This window comes from Poecilia formosa, unplaced genomic scaffold (genome assembly GCF_000485575.1).
Source record: "Poecilia formosa unplaced genomic scaffold, Poecilia_formosa-5.1.2 Scaffold308, whole genome shotgun sequence".
NCBI lineage: Eukaryota > Metazoa > Chordata > Actinopteri > Cyprinodontiformes > Poeciliidae > Poecilia > Poecilia formosa.
Window position 1 is genome coordinate 627,529 of NW_006800247.1, and position 23,171 is coordinate 650,699.

Sequence of the window (23,171 nt, forward strand, 5' to 3'; positions counted from 1 at the left end):
TTTTGAATATTTACTGAAGTTCAAAGTTTTTAACTTTTGAAACTATTTCTTTAGCTCAGAAACATTTTTTCTCGACAGCTCTGAGATTAATCCCAGTTTTTCTTTTTGTTTGTTTTTTTCTGGCAATTTTTTTTTCTTCTGGAGCTCAGAAATTTCTGTTATTTTTATAGAATATTTCTGAGATTAATCCCAAAAATTTCAGATTTTTTCTTCAACACAAATTTTCAACTTTTGGAGCTCAAAAATATGAAACATTTTCGTCAAATTTCTGACAATCTCAACACTTTTCTAGCAAATTTTTAACTTTTCAAACTCAGAAAATGTCAAAATTTCCAAGTTTTTATTTTTTATAGAAAATTTCTTAGTTTTTAGCTGGAAATTTACTCCATTTCTCTTCCCTTTCTGTCCACAGTGACCCTAACATTCCGTCGTACATAGCCTTGGGTTTGTAGCATTTTTGTGACGTCATCGTCATCCTCCTCTTCATCAGCAGCTCTGCTCCATCGTGCAGACAGCCTGCAGTGAGGGCGGGCTGATGCTGCCACTCCCCGCTCTGGCCTTCACGGGAGCGCGCCTTTACTCCTGCGCGCACTCCCGCTTTTACTACCGACGGGCTCGGACTCCGTGGGAGGAAGTCACTGAGATTGGGAAACGGGCTGCAACTCCGAACCGGGAAAACAAAAACCCAAACTAAACTCAACCTGAGACGTGAAGGAGACTTTGTGGGATTTATATATATATTTTTTTAATTATCCAAAGTTTGGGAATATGGACTGAGTGGCGCAGATGGAGGTGGCGAGAAGTTTGTTGCTGGTCGGGGCCGTTTTGCTGGGAGCGACCGGAGCTTGGAGCCGGGAAGGTGGGTGACTTTTTATCCACTCCAGCGCCTCCGCTGTTCGGGAAGAAGGCGGCGGTGGAGTCGGAACCGGTTGGGAGTTGGTGTCAGAGTTTCCTACGAAACACAACGAGGTGGATTCTGGTCCGGACCGCATTCCTGCGTGACTCCGCACAGCCAGGCGGTCTCTGCTGAGGCTCGCAGGGTTTAGGGAGAGCAGACCGGGAAGGAAAGTCACACCTGTCACGCTGCAAGTCCCAGTAGAGACACAAAAAACCCTGCAGCTCGCTGTGGGACACAAATGAAAACCTCTAGAAATTTATATCTGATAGTTTTGCATCAAATTAGAAAAAAAGCTTCTGTTTTCATGCCAGATTTGCAGAACTAACACTTCAAAATTTCGATTTTCTTTGCACTTTCACAATTGCGCACCAATTTGTGACGTTTTACTCGATAAAATCCCAAAATAAACAACAAAATGCGATAAAAATCACTTATTTTTCTGCAAAAAACAAGAAATCTGATAACTTTTCCCTACGTTTTCCGCTGCAGGCTGTTTTTTTAATTGCTAGATTTGTAAATAACAACAACCCAACAACACTAACAGGCGGTGCATTGTGTCGCTCAACATCATGACGATGTCAATTATTCACTTCTGGCTCTGAAGGGGACATTGTCTGACAGAGGGCCACTTGTCACACTTGCAGCTTGAGTGCCAGCCAGAAAAACAGGAGCTAACTGAAAGTGCAAGCGCAGATTTTCAGAAAAACAAGTGATTTTTTTTTTTTATTTCTAGGATTTTATCTGAGAGAAGTGGGCCTGCTGCAATAAATCAATTAATTGCATTCAGAGTTAAAACAAGCTCAATAATGAAAATTTGCACAATTAATTGTTTTTCTAAAAACTGGATGATAAAAGTCTTCATCTTGGTCTCAACCAGACCTTTTTGTTTACAGACTTTTATTAATTTTATTTGTTTTTATTTATTTTGTGTATTCCGGTTCCAGTGCTATTTTTTCTTTAGAATTCAAAGTTGATCATGTGTTTTTGACCATTGTGTTACTTTAAAATGATCCCAAAACAACAATATTGTTGTTTATGGAAGAAACTTCTGGGACAATCAAACATTTATTGTGGTCAAAAACAACAAACTAGTGCAGAAAGTGAATCAAAAATCTAAATTTTGATGTCAGGGGAGATGTCAGGTGTGCAAATCTGGCATGAAAACAAACATCTTTTTTGGTGCAGTTCTTTAAAAATGTTCAAACGATCCATATTCTCATAATTAAAGATGCTTCTCTTGAACAGTTAAAGTTGAGTAAAAGACTCTAGAAATGTCAGGTTGGAGTCGATCATCTGTGGCAAAACTTAAAAACAGTTTTCCAAATATTCTCTCCATCCAGTCTGATGAATAACTAAATAAATATTTTATATTTAGATGTGCAAAGTAGGGGGAGTAAAAAGTTGGATATTTTCTGAATACAAAATTAATGACCCATTGCTTATTGTACTGGATGTAGTCCTAAATATTCCTGATTTTTATTGTTTTTGACATTTTTGCTGGAAATGCATCTGTAGAATATCCTCCTTTAGTCGTTTTTAGAAAGTAATATTTGTTTCTTGGATATTTATGGAGTAAAAATAAAGCAGCACATCTCGATTTTTGCACGGACTGAATCAGAAAAGTCAATATCGTGCCGAGTCGGATCAATTTGAAAGCTTTTAAACCTTTTCTCCATTTTATTTTCCAAACGTTATTGATTTACCCTCGTCAATTTTTTTATTAACATGCAGAGTTAAACATTAAAAGCTTAAAGGCTACCTTCTACTGCATCCAAATAAAACTGCACAAACACAAACAAAGGCAGCAGGTGAAGTCGATCCAAATAAAACCACATTGTTAACAGGAACTGGTTGGTGAACTTCAGCCTGTCGTGTTTATCTTTCTAGAACGGAGATCAACACGAGCGCTCCGACTGGTTCCCAGAGTTGGGTAACGCTGCGAGGATCAAGCCTCGCTGTCAGTAAAGGTTCCCTCTGCGTTCCTACAGTTACTGGTTTCTCTCTCCTCTGAGCAGAGGCTCACCAGTCTGGACTGGGTCAGTGAGGCGACCTCCAGTTTGGGTCAGAGCTTCAGTTTCCACTGAAACTGTGACCCAGATTGTCAACCTGTTAAATCTTCTCTGCTTTGGAGAAATTAACTTTCTGCTTTCACTCTGGTTGAAAAACTGTGGCAAAATAAAAATAAAGATGTTTGTATTTTTAGGGATGCAAGTTGTTGATTGAGTTAAGTTTATTTTCTAAAAGTTTTCTCTTCTATCAAAACAGCCGACCATCTTTCTGTAACATGAAGAGCTATTCTTTTTTTCATAACATGCTGAAATAAATTTTAACATTAATTTGTCAGCTGTATCAAATACTAACTAAATAAACAGGAAATTGTTTTTCTCACATGAATAGACTTAAGACATATTAATAAAATATAATAAAACAGGAACGCTTTAGGTTTCTGAACAGGAACGTGTTCATGTTTTCATCAACTCCCCACAGCCTGACGCTGCCACCGCCTGTTTCACTGTGGGGTCGGTTTAATGCAGCTCAGGTTGTTTTTGGAACATTTAAAGATACTTTTCCTCCAAAAGTTGGAAATTCTGACTGAAAAAGTCCGAGCATGCAGAACAGCCTTAATTTCAGCGTCCCATTACGGCTCCTTACATATAATAAACTCCGTGAATGTTGTTTTACGTCCGGAAATTTCGCACATGCGCACAACGCTGCAGGGCAAAAAAGACGATTCTTTGACGTGCCGTCCACGGCCGCGTTGCCGCGGAAGAAGGATCCGTTAGCAAAATGAAACCTGGGCATGAAGGCGATATGAATTTGGTGCAGGGCGCCACAGAAAGGGGGGGAAATGGCGCAGAAAAACCGTTGGAGAACAACTCAGAGCCACTCGTATCCTTCTACGCTACACGCAGATTCGTTGTCATGGCAACAACGCCACGAACGTTTTAGGATTCAACACTGAAAAAGCACGCAAACATTTCTCAGACAAAGAGCAGAACAGTCAGTTCGTTACAGTTTTATGTTTTTAGGCTGAATGTTTGTTTTGTGATTATTAAGTGATCGTTGTGGTAGATTAGCTACCGCTGCTGGTAGCGAAGCTATCACAGTTTCCGCTGCTATGAGCTAAGCTAACACAGCGGCGGTTGATTAGCTAATTTAAGCACCTACTCTACTGACGATCTGTCAGAGTTGGTGTTTAGGTTGCATTTAAAAAAAAACAACTTTTAAACTTTTTTTTTTGTCAAAGTCAGGCAAGCATGACCTACTTCTCTCTCCCTCGCTTTCTCAATCAAAACTTTTCCTGACCTTGTCATCTAGTTCTCTTAATGTTGAAAATTAGTAGCATTTAGTGCAGCAAAACATGCACTTTCTTAAAGCAACAGTATTTAACTTTTATAAAATATATATATATATTTAGGGTATTATAGCTGTCAGTCATGCTCATGTACACACCCTCTCGCTCGCTTAGTGCTACGCTATAGGTAGCTTTTTCCCAATAGCAGAATCTGCCAGGAATGCTAACTCTAGCTAGCATAGCCACCAATTACGGCTAGTAAGCAGTTTTCCTGTAATGGTAACTTGTTTCTCTGCCATTAACACATTAAGCAGCATGTGTATGAGCATGATTAACAGCACTAAAACCTTCCTCCTGACACTGATTGTTGTTTTTGACTATGCAGTTCTGCTGATGACATCAGCACCTCTGGCTTCATCTTTTCACAGATTACCTGTCTTATATTACACTGTCATGATATGGTGACAGTTTTATCAAATATTTAAATTATATTTTTATTTTTTATTTTTTTACAAAATACTGCCACTCTAAGTGATTAAACTCATAAAATTGAGATAATCTGATTATAATACCAATAGCAGGTGATCTGTCTGAGAAAAATCAAATATAGGACTATTTTCTGGTGAAAAAGGTTGTTTATAATTTCCCAGCTAGGCTAACTTTTTGCAATTATTTGTTCCGAACTCGTAAATACCAATGAACTGTGTGGTAAAACAATAATAACCGGAGTTTTCCTCAGACTCTTTTATCTGCAGATCCTGTCCTGCTTTCACTCTGCTTGTGTAAATCCAGCTGCAGATCCGTCCAGCTGTGCGTTTTGTTTCACGGGATAATGCGGGAGGTTTTCCAGCGCTGCGATCTTTTGTGTGTTGTGCTTGTCGTCTTTGCACGTCAGTGCGAATGAGCAAGAAGTTCATATCTGTTGCCCCACTGCGTACAGTAGAGAACAAATCCTGTTCTGCTTGTCTGTTGAGCAATACCTGTTTTCTTCTTTATCATCAACCAGAAGTGAGGTTGTGTAGTTTATGCAAGACCCAATCCTGCAGGTAACAGGTATGCAAGGTGAGATTTTAAATTTGTGAGTTGGTAATCTGACTGGGAAAGTCCAGTCGGATCAGTTTGGTTTGTTTTTGCAGATTGAATGCAGATCTGATTGTCGGTTACGTCACACTACCTGGTGTTCTGACTGGAGCTGCTGCATGGTGTTTGTGTCGCCAACCGCGTTCGCTCCGGTAAACAACACGCAGGCACACTCCTTGTGCTAACTGGAACGCTGCCACACACAGGTGTGGCTTCAAACTGGCTTTCAGTTTTCATGCAGTTCATTAGTTCAGCTCACAAGCAAAACAACCTGTGAGGTCACAATCACAGCTCTCACTGCAGAATTAGCATTTTCAAGAAACTCTATCAGGGATTACAGTAATGCTCTTATTTCTCTAATTCATTTAAAGTAATTTAAATACATCAAATATCTAAACAATGTTTGGTCCATGCTGAATTCTCAAGTTTTCCATTCATAAATATCCTTTATATTGTGTAATAACTAGTTGTGTTTAATCATTTACGTGTACTTGAGTAACTTTTTTTGGAAAAAAAAAAAGCATTTTTAGGAGTATTGTTACTACGTTTTACTACTTACTTTTACTTGAGTAATTTTATTATGAAGTATCTTCTTTTACTTGAGTAAAGTTTCTGGATTTTCTACCCACTGAATGAAAAACAAACATGTTTTAACCAAAAACACAGACACACATCAGATGTTTTTGTTAAAGTTTCACGAGTTTTTTTTTAATTTTCTTTATAGGCTGACTCTGTTATTTTTTGTGATTTATATGAATTGTTGACATTTTGGTCCTTAAAACACAAAAATTTCCACTTAACTTGATATTTTGATCTTGCTGTTTATGTAAATGTTAAGTATTAAATGATAATTTGATCAATTACTCAGTACTTAAGAAAACGTTTTACTCACTAATTCTTTTACTCTTAGTTGAATAATTTCTTGGATGGATACTTTTTACTTTTACTTGACTAAAAATATGTTGAACTGGTGCTGAAATCTAAGTTTTTCCTTTACCAAAAAGGTTTTTTTTCTCCTTTTATAATAATAAACACAGAGGTAGACACACTAGAGACCTGAACAGAAAGCAGCTGAAACACCAGCCATTAAAAATTCTAATAAAAAAATTAGTTTTCCAGTACCGCATTTATGGTATTTCAACGTTTTTCGTTGGACTTGATCTGCCTTTTTATTCACTCCTTTTCAGTCTGACCATTTTCAGATGATCATTTCTTCTTTTTTGTTTTGCTCTCCTGACTCTGACCTGTGAATCATGCAGACAGAGGAAGCTCTTAAGGAACGAGCCTGTGTGGTGTCTAAACTTATCAGATAACTGAACCAGTTTTAAACCAGACCTGAAGCAGCTTCATCAGACAGAAGATGACACATGAAATGGTATTTCAGTGCCAGACGGGTTATTAGTAACGAGCTGAAATGTGGCCTTTCTGAATTCTTTTTTGTTACTCAACATTTATTTCTTCTTTTTTAGGTCAAATATGTCTTAACTTGCCCACTTTCTTGGGTTTTTACACACATGCTGCTGAATATATTGCAAAGAAAACCTTCCATAAAATCAACAGATTTAAACACATGTGAAGTGAACCAAGCAGGTTGCAGCCTGGAACCAAAAGAGTTTTCACAAGATTCACAAAGCGAGACAAAATGAGTGTGTAATTCAACAACCGAACCCAGAACAAATATAAGTTTGTCTTAGTCATCAGACCGGTGCTTACGGATTTATTTAGACGCTCTGTTTCACTGAGCTCTGTCAAATCGCTTTAAAATGATTTTAGGGTGATTTGACAGAGCTCAGTGAAACAGAACTAAGAGCGATTATATCCAAAGCATTCACACCAGCCCTGTTTAGTTCGCTTTAATTTAACTCTAGTTCGTTTGCCTAGAAAGTTCACAATCGAACTCTGATGCAGACCAGAACTCTGGTCTGCCTAAAAACTTCGGTGTTGGTTTGATTGAAGTGAACTCTTGTTCGGTTTGAATGTACATGTGATCGCCAAATGTACTAGAAACCACTCCAAAAGAAGGAAGTGGACCACAACCCAGGGAATTCTGGGTAAATACAGTCAAAATAAACGCACTAGACTACTACTAGCTGGAAAAATTATTTTTGGTCTTTGGCAATAAAAAGGAGGAACTGTTAAAATCTGAGGCTACTCTATTTTGGTTTGCCTTCTGTATCTTCTTCAGAGGTTTTTGTTTCCTTCAGCAGTTCTTGGTGCAGCGCCCCCACAGGCGAGGAAGGAAACTGATTTTTCAATGGGTTTGACTCGTTTGACTCAGTACAATGTGGAAGCAACCAACCACAGCTGAAACTGTAACAAGTATTGCAACTTTGCTCCTAAAACTCAGGATTCTGACTTTTGATCTCAGAAGATTAAAGTCAGAATTCTGAGAAAAAAATCGGAATTTTGAGAATTAGTCGGAATTCTGAGAAGACATAAAAGTCTGCAAGAAGTCTGAATTTGTTTTAGACTTTTCTTGCAGAATTTGCCTAAATCTTATCCCATAAGAAACAAAACACAAGCAAACTTTATTTATGGATCGTATTTAACCAGTAAAATCCCAATGAGATTAAAAATCTTGTTTGCAAGAGAATCCTGGCTGAGCAGAAAACTTTTGAAACAAGAAATGGAAACTTCTAGAGCAGTTTCTGGGAGATTACTTTGAAGGAGTTAGGCAACAAATCTGAAAGGAGGAGCGGTGGAACGAGTTTGGGTCGACTGATCTGAGCGCAGTGTGAATGTTTCAGTGACATGACAGCAGACAATCAGGACACAGTGAGCGATAAAGGCGAGGGGGTATTTTCAGCTCCTCACAAGGCCGCATATAAACACCCAGGCGTTGCTGAGAGACTTTTGGAGAGCAAACAATGACGGCATAAAGGAAGGTTAAGCCCAAAACTGGAGTCACACACACTTTTTAGAAATGAGGGAAATTTTGCTTTTTTCACCTAATCCCAGGATTATTTTTCGTCTGTTCGAGTCTGTGTCGCAATCTCTCGCATCCACCTCGATAAAAATTATTAAAAACAAAAAACGATGCTCTCATCTTGGCTGAACATGCAAAATGATTTTCCACAATGACTTCACCGAACAAGCCGACGAACAAGATGTTTAATTTGTTCTTTGACGTAAGCTGCAGCTACTGGGTGTGTGTTTTTGGCAGACGCGCTGCTAATCGCAGGCTGTTTGCTGCTGCAGTCGGCTGCCAGGCTCTAATATGGCTCTAATTTCTGCTTTATTGGGAAATACCTCTAAGCAGAGCTGACATGCAGTGAGCACTGAGGCGTCACAAATGAAGCTTTACAGATCAGTCAATAACCAAACAAACGGCAGAGTCCACTGCACAAAACACACATTTTACCAAGTATGTGTGGTCAGGGCGCCACCATGAAACTTGTGCCCCATGACGAAAAATTAAATGGGGCCCCCTGCTGTTAAAACTTCTTGAGTCTATTTGACCCATAAAAAGCGGCACAATTTTAAAGGCATGCAGCTGCCTTGCTTTCTTGTCATGACAGTTTATGAGGCAGATAATCTGCGAAGAGATGAATCTCCTCCAGCTCCTCCCTGACCTACAACTGACGGCTAAAGATTGATTGACAGCGTTAAAACCCACCTCCTGCCTCTGATTGGTTGTTTCTAGAGAGCACTGGGAGAAGGCAGAGGAATTAAATTAGTGTCAGATAATCTCATCATGTTGACAGTCTTAACAAATATGTACTTTTTGTTAATAAAAGTTACATACTGCAGCTTTAATTTCACTGAGGAGGGAGGTGGCAACAGGTATCTGTAATTTAAATGCAAGCTAAGGCAGGGCTATCCGGACTGACAAGAGGATGTTTTTTATTATAATTTTATAAAGATTGTTTGAATTTCTGTCACTAATAAATATATTGTTTTGTTGCGTAATTGTAAAAAGAGCAGTGAGACAGGAGAAATCTACATAGACTCCCTGGAAAGATGCTAACTAGCTCGTCACTGATCACAGTGTTGCTCTCCATTTTCACTGGGACAGGGAGGAGGGGATTTTTCTGGTAGGGGGTTGGAGCTGCTGCTGACTGACTCGTCTGTTAAGTGTGGTAAAAGGTACAGGTGCAACTTAAATATATGAATATGCTGGTAGATTTTTTCCCTTCGTTCTTTAAATGCTAGTGAAATGGAGGCAAACACTCTGTAGCTAAGCTAACTATGCTAAATGGTTGATAATCTCACACAGTCTACTCGCCTCTCTTGGAGACGAACTGGGCTACAAATTGACACTCTTGTCTTTTTTCTCTCTCTCCTTTTGAAAATCTGACTTTATTATTTCTCTTAGCAGCGTAATAACTGCCACAGTCGTTCTTGTTTTCTACTGGCGGCTGTTGAACATCGTCACGCTAAGCAGGAAGGAACCATTTCATGCAGATTCAAGGGGGGGTTCAGTGTAAAGTTAAATGTGTGCATTTTGGTCTGGGAGTGGTAACATTTACTTCTTACTGATAAAAATAATTTAAAAAACACAAGGCCCCAATTTTTTTCTCTTTCTACGAAGAAAAAAACAAAAACAAAACTATTTTGTGGAGGGCCCCTTGTCGGTCAGGGGCCCTTTGAATTGTCCTAACTTTCCCCCCTTTACAGCGCCCCTGGTTACAACAATTCTTAATTTCTTTTTGGGATCAATAAGGTATATTTGAATTTTAATTCAAAGGAAACCATGGCAACGTGACATCACCGCAGTGCAGTGTAATATCACAATGTGTGACATCACAATGCCACATCAAAGGCAGAATTTTGTGACATCACACTTTTATTTAGGCTGGTTACATTGATCAAATATTGTCACAACCTCATAGCAGCCGTTCGCGACACATTCACCTGGAATTCATTTCGCCGTTCAACTTTGCTTGATACTCGACTGATATTGAGCTCGTGTGAAATCTTTACCTAATCTACTAGAAAACTGATTTATCTCTGACTGTGAAAGAAGGATGCTGTCAAACCAGCTTATCTTTGAGATGGATGCATCCAACAACGTTGTTGTGAGAGAAGTTGAGCCACTGAGGACGAGGCACAACAAGAAAAAGAAAATACCATTCAAAATGTGATTTGAGGAACACAAGTATCGTTTTGATGACAATACTGGAAACCATCACGATTCACTGGAGAACGAGTGGCAAACCGCAAAAAATACTAATATTTTTGGCCCAGTTTCTGGCCTAAATATCTTAATACACTTGAAATAAGACAAAACTAACTTAAAAGTAAGTTTTCAGCAAGGTATAGCTTCTTTTAAAGCAATAGTTCCTTAATATCGATGGGGAAAAAAACAATTATTTCACAATGAGCTGGCATTCTGCCGTTGCCTAGCAACGCCAACCAGGCCCAGCCCGTCACCTAGCAACCTTGTTCTAGTTTTACTGGCAGGGTTTTTTTGTTTTGTTTTTTTTTTTTTTTAATTTGTAGAAAAAAGTGGAAATTTCTATTTAGAAAGTCAAAAATTTGTTGGAGAAAAAATTTTAATTTTGAGATTAAAATTCAATTTTAAAATTCAATTTTTAAATTAAAATCTCAATTTTAATTAAAATATTGCATGAACAATGTGGAATTTTGATATAGAAATTTCTAGAAAAAATTATAAACTTTTTAATTGAAAAGTCAATAATTTGATATAAAAAACCTAATTTAAATTAAATAAGCAATTATTATTGATGGAAAACATACCAGTTCCATTGGCAGATTACTTCAGGTATAACAAGATATTTTCACATGAAAAGAACTGAACTAGTTCTTTTTCATCAATATTAAGGAATTACTTAGTGAAAACAAGCTACTATATTTTACTAAAGCGTTACTTGTAAGTTAGTTTTGTTTTATTTCAAGTGAACTAAGATATTTCCTCTAATTTGGACCAAAACTGCTTGTTAAGTTTAATGTTTTGCAGTGTCAAAGACTTCCTGCTGCAGTGGTGGGAGGGTGAGGGACTCCAGATAGAAAAGCGGGCCGACTGACTTGCCAAAGGAAGTCACTTATAACCTCCAAAGAGGAGGGGGGACTGTCCACTGAGTGACTGCCTGCTAAGGCATGGCAGCTATGCGTCTTCAAAAGCCCCAGAGGATTGCAGCGCTGCGTGACCCTGAAGGCGGCGTAGTGTGTGACCCTCTGCGGGGAATCTGTGCTCTGAATCACGGCCGTCCTGCAGTGACTGTCTGTTCTGCAGAGGCAGCAATGGATGCATGCTAACTGTAGAAGGCTGTAACAATGCCAGTCAGTTTGTTAGCATGTAAGAGTGCGAGGCGTCGGCAGCGGCACGTGACTGCTTGGACTGCAGTGAATAGTTGGATATTATGTTTCCAGTGCGATGCAGCCAGTGCCAGAAATATATTTGGACAAACGGATAAAATCCCCCCGCCCTCTCCATCCCCCCTCCCGTTGTGCTACACCCAATTTAGACAACGGCCGTTCAGACGGTTCAAGAGAGAAGAAGAGAGGAACATAATGTGGAACCGATCTGGTTATTACAAACACACGCATCCACTATAGATGGAAAACTGGTCTGTTTTGTTCATCCATCCATCCATTCATTCCTACATTCATCATTTTTCCTTGTTCCTCCTCCCATACAATCTGTGTGGATTTTATTTTTTATTTTATTCAGATGTGTGATTTGGTTTATATTCAAACTGTCAGAGATTCACAGTCTTTATATCAATTATATATTTGTCAGATTTGGATGGACTCCAGCGTTTCTTCATGTCCCTCATGTCCCTCATGTCCCCTCATGTCCCTCATGCTGATCTACTAAAGAAGTGGAGACTTTGTCGGGGCATAGAAAGATCGTTAGTCACCTGGGAGTTGATATAGTCAATGCCTTCGTCTTAATAGCATCACAGTTACATATTTTAATGAAGTCATGCAGACCTAAGTTAAAATGGGAAAACTACCGCTTTCAGTTTTGTGTTTCTGGAAGGGAAAACAAAGGATTCGACTAGTCCATTGGTCATTTTAAATGTTTTCTTTTTACATTTTACAGAAGAGTTTGTAAAATGTAAATTTGTGGTCATGATGTCTGTGTGTTGCAGTTTGTCTGGGAACGGACATGAAGCTAGCTCTGCCCTCCAGCCTGGAAAATCACTATGAGACCCTGAGGCTGCTGTACACCGGCTGCCAGGTCGTCCACGGCAACCTGGAGATCACACACCTGAGCGGCAACCCGGACCTCTCCTTCCTGAAGGTACTCTTTAAGAAACAAAAAATCATCCAAACATGTTGTCATACCTGGCAGACATGTTTTAAGTTGTTTTTGGCTGGTATTATTGGGCTCCGTAGAAACTCTCCTTATAACTCTCCCTATTATAGCACTTAGCATGTTTAGCACAGTTAGCATTGCTGCCAGTGTCCGTTTTCCATAAAGAATGTCAACCTCTTTAGCTCTCTTAGCCAAAAAGATGCCAAGTTAACATTAGCTTTACCACTTGTCATGGTAATGGAGCTAGGTTTTTGAATAACTTTATTAATACCTGACTTTTTAAAAAAAAGGTTGGGTAGCTAATATGTTGTGGTGAAGAATCTATATTCTAGGAACAAACTTAACTAGCTAATAATGCCATTAGCTTATAATAATTGATAAATCTTAGCTTTGTTAGCTCCATACTGAAGACAGAGTGTTGTTGTTAGCCCGAGCTAACAAGTGTGTGGTGTGTTCAATGCCTGGAAAAAGGATAACATTTTTTAGCTTTCAAATGCAGTCAGTTTGAGTCATCAGCTGATTTCTCTGAACATCTTATCAAAAATAGAAGAAATGGTCTCAGATTGTTTTTTTTAGTAAGTCTTCCTGTCTGTCGTCTGACTCCACAGGAAATCGTAGAGGTGCAAGGTTATGTACTTATTGCACACGTCTCTGTGAGCCTGGTGCCTTTGGACAACCTTCGGATCATAAGAGGAAGCCACTTTTACAACTCCAACTATTCGCTGGCGGTGCTGGACAATCAGGGGCTGAAGACGCTGCGGCTTCGTAGCCTCAAAGGTCGGATGAAAGAAAAACCTGCTCAAGCTCACGTTTGTGTGACCTGTGTTTGCTTATGTTCACTATGAGATTTGAAAAGTCATGTCTGATAGTTCTAGTGTCGTTTGTCCTGCAGAGATCCTGTTGGGCGGGGTGTCTATTTTGGGGAACCCCCAGTTGTGCTTCCCGGACCCGGAGAACATCAAATGGACGGACACTATGGACGAACAGAACACCAAACCGAAACGCCTGCAGGCCCGAGCTCCCAACTGTGAGCTGCTCACTAAAATACTCCTGCAGTGAGACGATTAGGGACATTTTAGATAGAAAGAAAGAGTGAATTTCTGCCAAGAAGCTCAGAAATTTTCAAAAAAAAAATTATTTTTGAAAAAAAAAACTTCCTCAAAAAATTTTGATTTTTTTTTCTTCACCCAAATATAAAAAGTCAGAAATTTGCTAGAAACAAATAGAAATTCTGAGATTAATCAAGATCTCAACATTTTTTGATGAAAACGTTTCTTGGAAAAAAGTTTAATTTTGATGTAAAAATTCCTAGAAATAAAGACCTGTTGATATTATGAGTTTGAAAAGTCAAAATTTGCTAGAAAAACCTCTTTTGTTGAGTCTGTATGCTCCAGTTAATCGATTACTAAATTAGTTGACAATTATTTCTGCAATCGATTAATCACGAATAATTTGATTAATCGTTTGGCTCTACTGTAATCCGCAACTTGTAAAACCAGTTCACTTTCATTTTCTGTCTTTGACGTCTTTCTTGGTTCACATGTTAATCCAGCATCTTTTGTAACATTATGTGTTAACCTGCCGTCTTCTAGGAGTTTATAACCTTTTTCATTCTTTCACCTAACATTCACTTTGTTCTTTTATTGTACTTTTTATCAAACGTCCTGGTGCAGCAGGTTGATGCATTATCCTGTGACTTTCTGTTTTCTTCTGCTACTTAAGTATCGTTTCTCAGTGATTGGCTGAGAAACGTTGCAGAATCTTTTTTTTTTTTTGACTTTTTGTTGAAACTGTGATAATTGTGAGCTCATTTTTCCGCCGTTGCTTGTTTTTCTCCGGTTCAGGTCCAAGCTGTCATCCTACATGTGAGGGACACTGCTGGGGGGAAACCGAGCAGGACTGTCAAATACGTGAGTTTCTCTCTTCAGTCTTCACTGTAAAAACTAAAATCTGACCAAGTAGTTTTGGTCTAATGTCTAGAGCAAATATCGTAATAGACTTGAATGAAGACAAAATGACTCATAAGTACATTTTCAGCAAGATACAGCAGCTTGTTTTAAGTCAGTAATTCCTTAACATTAATGAAAAATGCTAGTTTAATGAGTTTATTATTTCTTCCAAAACATGGGAAAGCTGTATTGCTACAAGTTAAATAATCTGCCAGTGGAACTCGAACGGGGTTGCTAGGTAACGGGTTTGACTTGCCTGGTGTTGCTAGGTAACGACAGAGTTCCAGTTGTTTGTGAAATAATCTCCCCAGTGGAACCAGAACCTTTTCATCAATTTGAAGGAATTATTGACTTAAAACAAAATCGTACATTTAGCTGAAAAGTTACTTATAAGTTAGTTTTTTTTATGTACTGAAATATTTGGATTAGAAAATGGACCAAAAATGCTTGGTGTTGATGGCGAAGCTGCAACATTTTAACAAATGGGTAATGAAAGTGTTGCTTTTTCCTGATTTTCCCCTTGTTCAAAGTGACCAGAACAAATTGTGCGTCTGGCTGTCAGCGATGCAAAGGTCCTCTTCCTAGCGACTGCTGTCACACGCAGTGTGCGGCCGGGTGCACCGGACCCAGAGACTCGGACTGTTTGGTAAATGACGCCGTCTTCACTTCTTTTGTTTTACTTCTGCAGCCATTTCTTCACGTTTCTCCCCCTCTTCTTCTTCTTAGGCGTGTCGTCACTTCAACGATAGTGGAATGTGCAAAGAGAACTGCCCCCCACCCAACTTCTACGACTCCGTCACCTACCAGAGCAAACCCAACCCCAACAAGAAGTTGAGCTTTGGAGCCACCTGCGTCAAGACGTGTCCCTGTATGAACTGAGATTAGAAATCCAGCTCAAGACATTCAGAGACTCTGGGTTAACCTTTGAACTCTGTCTCTCTCTGTTCAGATAACTACCTGGCCATGGAAGTGGCCTGCACTTTGAACTGTCCCCGATCCAACAAGGAAGTCATCATCAAGCAGCCGGACGGCACTGAGACACAGAAATGCGAAAAGTGTGAAGCTGACTGCGCCAAAGGTGGGACGCTAACGCATTGTTTTGCTAACACTCATTGGTAGAGTGGAAAAAAATAATGTGCTCAAGCAAGATTTACATTTTTATTCAAGTAAAACTAAAAAGCAGCCGTCTAAGAAATTATTCTAGTGAAAAAGTATTTGGCAAACTGCCAAAACACAAAATATTACAAAGTATTTTTGGTGTAGTTTCTAGTGCAGATACTTGAAATAAGACAAAACTAACTAATAAGTAACTTTATAGCTAGATATAGAAGCTTGTTTAAAGTAAATAATTCCTTAATATTGATGAAAGTGTAGTTCCACTGGCAGATTCTTTGACTTGTTTCACAAAAAACTGGCATTCCGCTGTTGCCTAGCAACACCAGGCAAACCCAACCCATTACCTAGCAACCCAGTTCTAGTTCCACTGGCAGATTGTTTCACTTATAAGAAGCTATAAGTAAAATAGTTTGAGGCTCAATAATGGAGCAGCTACTGAGGTAAAATTGTACAAAAAATATATAAATTTTTTAAAGATTAAAAGAAATCTTTAAAAAATCTTTGGAAATATGTTCCACACAGAATGTTCATTCAGTGGGTAGAAAATCCAGAAATTTTACACAATTAAGAGTAGAAATACTTCATAATACAATTACTCAAAAGTACAAAGAAGTAAAAATGATCCTAAAAGTAAATTTTTTCTCAAGAAAGAAACTCAAGTAAATGTTGCTACCCAACTCTGAGCATTGTGACAAAAGTATGAGAACAAAAATCCTTCCAGCTGGAATAACTTTTCAAACACACTGCCTCAAACAAAGTAAAAAAAAAAAAAAGATAAAAAAGTGTCAAAAAGAGCAAAAATCTGCTCCAACGTTCTGCCACCGTGTTTACAGACGTTAATCATTGTCGTTTCTGTGAATCTGCTTGTATTTATTAGTTTTTCTGTCTAACTGGGTGACATTGAACTTTTGCCACAGATTGCTACAGCCTGGGCATGGACAACCTGGGCGTCGTGGACAACCACAGCGTTACCGTGGTAACATCTGCCAATGTGGGTCAGTTCACCAAGTGTTCCAAGATCTTTGGAAGCCTGGCTTTCCGCGCCCAGAGCTTCGCAAGGTAGGGGACAAAAACACGACAATGAAATGAAACTGATTTTATCAGTGAGTACCAGAAATGAAAGCAGCTGTGATTGAAGAGAACAAGGAAGTCCCTCACTTGCTTGGAAATGCTTGTTTTCAAGGTTTGGAAAATTTCCGTAAGAAGTCCTTGAAAGTTCTTGATATTCAGTTTTGTAATAAACTGATCTAAACTTTTATTTTTTCACCTTCACTAACAAAAGTTTAGGGTATCTAGTTGCATAAAGGCAAATACATATTGGTAAAAAGTAATAAAGTGTGTTCTGTTTGATTGAATTTGGAAAATGTTACTTACAGTTGCACTGCAAAAACTCAAAATCCTGCCAAAAATTTTTGGTCCAGTTTCTAGTGCAAATTTCTTAGAACAAACCAAACTTACAAGTAACTTTCAGTGACACATAACAGCTTATTTAAGTCAATAACTACTTAATGTTGATAAAAACATTAAGCAATGTTTTGTTATACAAGTAAAATATAAATTATTTTACTTGTATAACAAAACATTTTCCCCACATTATGAGTGAAATGATCTGCTAATAGAACGAGTACGTTTTAGTCGATATTGAGGAATTATTTTCTGACACCAAGCTCCTATTTCTTGCTGAAAAGTCTCTTGACATTAACTTTCGCCCTATTTCAAGTGCACTAAGTAAATCAAAATTACTCTGTAAGGTTTTGTGTTTTTGCAGTACAACAAAAAATACACATTTTTTCGCTGTTATAAAAGTTACATTTACCTAAATTATTTCTATAATAAAGAACTGAACAAGAACGTTTTTGTAACTTTCTCAAGAAAGTGTGTGCAAGAGAGACATTTCAAAACATAAAATTTGAGTATACATACTTAATGACATAAAATGTTGAATTTAAATTTTATTTTTTAGTTCATTTGTATTGTTTCGATCGCTAAAGTGTGCTGCTGGAAAAGTTTGTAAACTTGCCTTGAAAATGCTTGAAAAGTGCTTGAATTTTACCGTGTGAAAAATGTACAAACCTTGTACACAGGCAGGGAAATAAATACAAACGTAACGCACTGCAAAAGAAAAACAAAATCTTACCAAGTATTTCTGGTCTAGTTTGTAGTAAACTTGAAATAAGACAAAACTAACTTAAAAGTAACCTTTTAGTAAGATACAGGAGCTTGTTTTAAGTGAATAATTCTTTAATATTGATGAGAAAGGGAAATAATCTGCCAGTGGAGCTAGAACAGGGTTGCTAGGTGACGGGTTTGGCTTGCCTGGTGTTGCTAGGCAACGGTAGAGTGCCAGTTCACCGCGAAGTAATCTGCCAGTGGAAGTGGGACATTTTCATTTATATTAAGGAAAACAAGCTCATATTTCTTGCTGAAAAGTTACTTGTGAGTTAGTTTTGTTTTATTTCAAGTCTATTTATGCTAGAAACTAGACCAAAATTATTAGGAAAAATTTTGTGTTTTTGCAGTGTAAACATTTAGTAACTGGAAACCTTTTTATTTTGAACATTATATTATAATAAAAGTGTTTTTTTCCTTCTATTTCTTACATAAACAACTCAGTTGCACATTGCTCTGGACTTTTAACTATAGCATTTATGTTGAAATGTTGCCCTTTCTGTATAACATTTTATATATTTTATATTCTATCCCTGTGAATCTGTTTCTAATAAAGGATATTTCTGTTTTTTTGTCGTCTCTGTCTTCGTTCAGGGACCCTGTGACCAACTCATCCGGGCTGACCTTGGAGCAGCTGAAAAGCTTCAGGAAGCTGGAGGAGATTGCAGGCATGTTTGGCTTTTACCTGCAAAGCTTTTAAAGTTTCTGGACAAGGCCACTCAAAAGTCCTGTTTTGTTTGCAGGTTATTTGTACATCGACGCCTGGCCGGCGGAATGGAGCAACCTTTCAGTGTTTGAGAACCTCAAGGTGATCAGAGGCAGGATGCTCTACATGTAAGTTCACAGCTAGCATCACTAACTGATGACTCAAGTCAAGCAAATTTTCTGTCAACTTTAACAACCAGAGCAAACGGTAAATGCTATTTCTGTTATTTCATGAAAAATACATTAAACGCACTGAAAAAATACAAGTATTTATTGCGTTGTTTCCAGTGAAAATATGTAAGTACACTTGAAATAAGACAAAAACTTTCAATTAATAGTAACGCATGTTTTCCCATGTTGTAAATGAAATAATCTGCCAGTGTACCCAGTATTTTTTACATCAGTCTAAATTAATTATTGACTTAAAAGAATCTTGCTGAAATGTCTAGTTGAATGTTTTTGTCTTATTTTTTTTTCAGGTGTGCTAAGATATTTGCACTAGAAACTAGACCAAAAGTACTTTTTTGTGCGTTTTTGCATTGCAAAGGAAAAGTTTGTTGTTGTTTTTTTTTTACTTCTTGAATTTACTACTTTTGACCAAGTATTTTTGGTCTAATTGCAAATGCAAATATGTTGGTGCACTTGAAATAAGACGAAAACTAATTTACAAGCAACTTTTCAGCAATATTTGAGATTAAATTTAGATCCAAAAATTTAAACTGTTTAAACTCTTTCAATTAATCTATGCAGAAAGCATAAATCAAACCAATTTACTCTCGTTCTTAATAAACAAATACAAAAATGTTATGCTTCCTGTTAATCCAAACAGTTATTTCTTTGAGTGAATCCGTTTCCAACGGTCGTATTCATGATGAGGGATGTTTGGGCTGCACTTGGTCTGGTTCCTCACCTGGGACCGTCTGCTTTGGGGGGCATGAAGCCCCAACAGCACAACTCCTAGGATCACTGGGACACTCAAACCCCCCCACCACGATAAGGTGGCAGCCCATGGAGGGGACGTGTGTGTGTGTGTGTGTGTGTGTGTGTGTGTGTGTGTGTGCGTGCGTGTGTTAAGTAACCTATTAATTATGTAAGAAAGAGAGAAAATGAGAGGGTTGAACAGGAATTGGGAGAGAGAAGGAATGACATGCAGCAGATTCCTGCATTAAATCCAGGTTGACAAACAGAACCTACAACCAACATCCTAAACAGAACATAATTTGCAGTTTTATTGTAAAGCTGGTTAAAATGTAAGCGAATTGGGCATTTCCAGCCCCTTTTCCTTCTCTTTTGTAGCAGCAGACGACTCATAAGCTCAACAACACAAAAACTTTATATTTATTACAAAGTCTTCATCTAAGAATCGATTTCTTCCTGAAATAGAAATGATTTCTGATTAAATTCTCTGTTTTCATACTTTCATGGATTGTTCTTCTTTTTTCCCTTTTCTACAGTTTTTCATGTTAAATTGCACTTTTTTGTTAAGTTTGTTATACTATCTTGAATCCGTTATTCCAAATCATAACACAAAGATCACACAGTAACTTTTATCTTTGATAAAACCTGTTTGTTTCTTATAACAAACAAACCAGATATAACAAGTTTGGGCTTCTTCAGGGTCCGAACTGAAAAGGTCCAAACGTGTTAAATCAGCTTTATGTTTGGTATAAAAACAGGATTTATCAAAGGTAAATGGACTGAACTTATGAAGGGCCTTGCTAGTCATGTTGATCACTCAAAGCGCTTCACACTACAGTCGCATTTACACACCAACATGCAGGTTGGGAGGCAGCGTGCCGGTAGGTGCCCCGCCCCGGGGCAACTCAACAGGTGGCTGAGGAAGCTGGAATCGAACTCACAACCTTCTGGTCACAAGACAACCACTCTACCCTCAGAGCCACAGCCGCCCTGAAAAAGCCACCGCATGATCCTTTTGCTAATCTGTTTTAAAATTGGGACTTAAACAGCATAACGAGCTACAATTCAGTGCAATTCAATACAAAAAGTGAGTAGAAAAGGCAAAACTAAAGGACAAACCATAAAAGCACAAGTACAGTGAAAATAAACAGAAATCGTTACTATTAAAGGAAGAAATTTAATTCTTGAATCAATGTGTTGCTACAAACATCGAGCCGTCTGCTGCTAGAACAGCGAAGGGAAAAGGGCTAACGCCCGGTTAGCTTAACGATAACACTGCACATGTCTGGACTTTCTGAAACTGTTTTGGGGGCAATTTACAGCGACCAACTGACCTGACCGACATGTTTTGGGAGCTGTGGGGGGAACCGGAGCACCCGGAGAAAACCCACGCAAACACGGGGAGAACATGCAAACTCCACACAGATCATCTCTGTGAAGGCGCAGCGCTAACCGCTGCACCACCGTGCTGCCACGTTTTTTACAATTGGGCTGGGAAGGGATTTTTTTTCTAGTTTGTCAAAGGGGGGAAAAACTTTGTCTTTTTAAATTTGATCTTGACGGAGCGTTTCACCGTTTCACAGAGGCTGCCACCTCCATGGGTTTGGTTCCTGTCCTCGGTTCCTCTCTCGCACGTCTTTCTCCTTCTCCAAATATCAAAATCATTCTCAGGCCTGATCTTCACTCCTTTGCTTACTTTTTTTTTTCTTCAATCCCAATGTGTTTCGAATTTTTTTCCAAATAGAAATTTTGGATTTTTTCCTTTTACCATCCTGCATGGTTTCAGTGCCTGGATCGACCAAATCCTCCAGGATGGTTTCTGCAGCGATTTCAGTCTCTTCCGCAGATTCCGGATCTGAGGAAGAGACTGATAAGGTTTCTCCTGATAGATCCTCCTCTGAGGAAACCTCTTGGCTTACAGCTTTGACCAGGCTGACTGGGCTCTGCGTGTTTTCTTCCTCCTGCCCTTGGAGATCTTCCTTCTCACCTCTCAGAGAGTCTTGTACCACTAGATCTTGTTTTGCTCTTTCCAACTCGTTCACAAAACTCATCTCCTGATATTTTTTTACCTGTTGTTCCAGAGAGGTTACATCAGATTCATACCGGCAGGTTAGCTGTTGGTACAAAGCTTTGACTTTCTCCAGCTCAGCCTGGGCGTCTCTTTCCTTTTCCTTCAGAAGTTGAATCTCTTTTGTCGTGTTTTCAAGGAGGACGGCCTCCGATTTCTGCTGATGAGCTTCTCTCTCCTGAATTAGCTGGAGCTCCAGGTTTTCTACTTTCTGGTGGAGTGCAGTAGAAAACCTACGCTGTAGCTCACGGATCAGCTTCTCGTTCTGTTCTCTCCTTACAAGAGCCGTTTCCTCCTTCTTTGTCTTCTGCTTGTATGTGTCGAGCTGCTGCTGTAATTCCATAACGTCTGTATTATACTTACTTTTTAGCTCATCTTTTGACAGGTGAACTCGATCAAGGTCATCTAGCAGCAGCTTCTCCGTCTTTTGCATTATTGTGATTTCTCTAGACATTTTTTGGAACATCTCCTCCTTCTCAGCTCTCAGTGTGTCGATGAGCTGCAGGTTCTCATTCGCTCTTTTTGAGTTGGCCTCTTTCTCGTGCTCCACCTGCTGTCGATACGTTTCCAAGTCTTGTTTGAGTGCAGAAACTTCGATCCTATGCTTGCAGATGTGTTTATTGTTGGAACGTTTCATCTGATTCAAGTCTTCTTTCAAAAGTTTCTCGCGGTCTTGCAGGAAAGCGATGTTTTTTGACATTTGGTCCTTTTCAGCTCTCAGATTCTCCAGGAGCCGTTGTTGCTCACTAAGCCTCTCTTCATAAAGCTTCGCTTCACAAAGCTTTTGTGTCTCGGCCTCCTGCCTCACCTGAGAAATGTCGGCTTCATACTTGGAGCGCAGCTCCTTGTAGGACGTCTGCAGTCTGTCCAGTTCTTCTTGGAGGTCCTTACTTTTCTCTCTCTCAGCCAGTATTTGAGCTACAAACGATTCCTGGTTGAGGAGTTGGACCATCTTTAACTCCATAAAGCTTTGCTGCAAGTCCTGGACTCCCCTTCTCGTGGACTGATGGGGCCCCATCACTCCACTCTGGTATCTCGGTGTACGATGAAACATTTTCTCTGAAATTCAATCACTGAAATCGTCGTAAACTACCTGAACGTTCGAAAGAGCTTTGCGAATGTCTGAACGGGTCAGTGATATTGCAAGCAATGAAAAATATGCAGATTTGTGTTTCATACAATTCTGCAGTTGATGACATCACAGACCTCATCGCCTGTGACATCACAGAGTCTTCCTTTGCTGTGACATCATTCCACCAGCAAATATGTCACTCTTTATTCTTGTTTACATTCAAAATGGTCCATGATTCACTTGTTTTTATCCTGTATTTCAGGGGCATCAAACTCATTTCCATTTTGGTCCAGATCAAAAATCTGAATGTTCTTAAAGGGCCAGATCGTATTGAGAAAAACAATTAAATTGTTAAAATATCAATAAATAAATATCAGCATTCAATAAGTGTTTCTTAAATAACATAATATTGAACATCTTTTCACAGCAATCAGTCCATCCAGGATGGTTTTTGTGGTTTTCTGCAATCAACATCACAGATTTTGATGATATGATGTTAAATGTGACCTTTTATTAATCGCTCTATCGCTCATTGACTATAACTTGACATCAAGTAACGCTGAGACAGCAGTCACTTGAACACAGTGGCGCCACTACACATTATTCAGGTGGATGCGAAAACATAAATCGGCCCCCCCATCTTCTTCTCCCCCGAAGGAAGGTTGAAGGAGCGTGG

General features: G+C 38.8%; 1 protein-coding gene across 3 annotated transcripts in view; it reads left to right on the forward strand.

Annotated features, from left to right (window-relative positions):
• Positions 1-518: 518 nt before the first annotated feature.
• erbb2 (erb-b2 receptor tyrosine kinase 2) overlaps positions 519-23,171 on the forward strand; it is a 36,816-nt gene continuing 14,163 nt past the window's right edge. For 2 of the 3 annotated variants that reach the window (XM_007572811.2, XM_007572812.2), the window contains exons 1-11: positions 519-859; positions 12,332-12,483; positions 13,107-13,275; positions 13,391-13,525; positions 14,343-14,408; positions 14,978-15,093; positions 15,174-15,315; positions 15,397-15,525; positions 16,481-16,622; positions 18,327-18,400; positions 18,476-18,566. In XM_007572811.2, coding sequence (XP_007572873.1) covers positions 787-859; positions 12,332-12,483; positions 13,107-13,275; positions 13,391-13,525; positions 14,343-14,408; positions 14,978-15,093; positions 15,174-15,315; positions 15,397-15,525; positions 16,481-16,622; positions 18,327-18,400; positions 18,476-18,566 — 1,289 coding nt within the window. In that variant the 5' untranslated portion in view covers positions 519-786. Of the gene's footprint in view, positions 860-5,072; positions 5,247-5,329; positions 5,426-12,331; positions 12,484-13,106; positions 13,276-13,390; positions 13,526-14,342; positions 14,409-14,977; positions 15,094-15,173; positions 15,316-15,396; positions 15,526-16,480; positions 16,623-18,326; positions 18,401-18,475; positions 18,567-23,171 lie in introns of those variants that run through there. The other variant, XM_016661053.1, reaches the window with a different exon arrangement.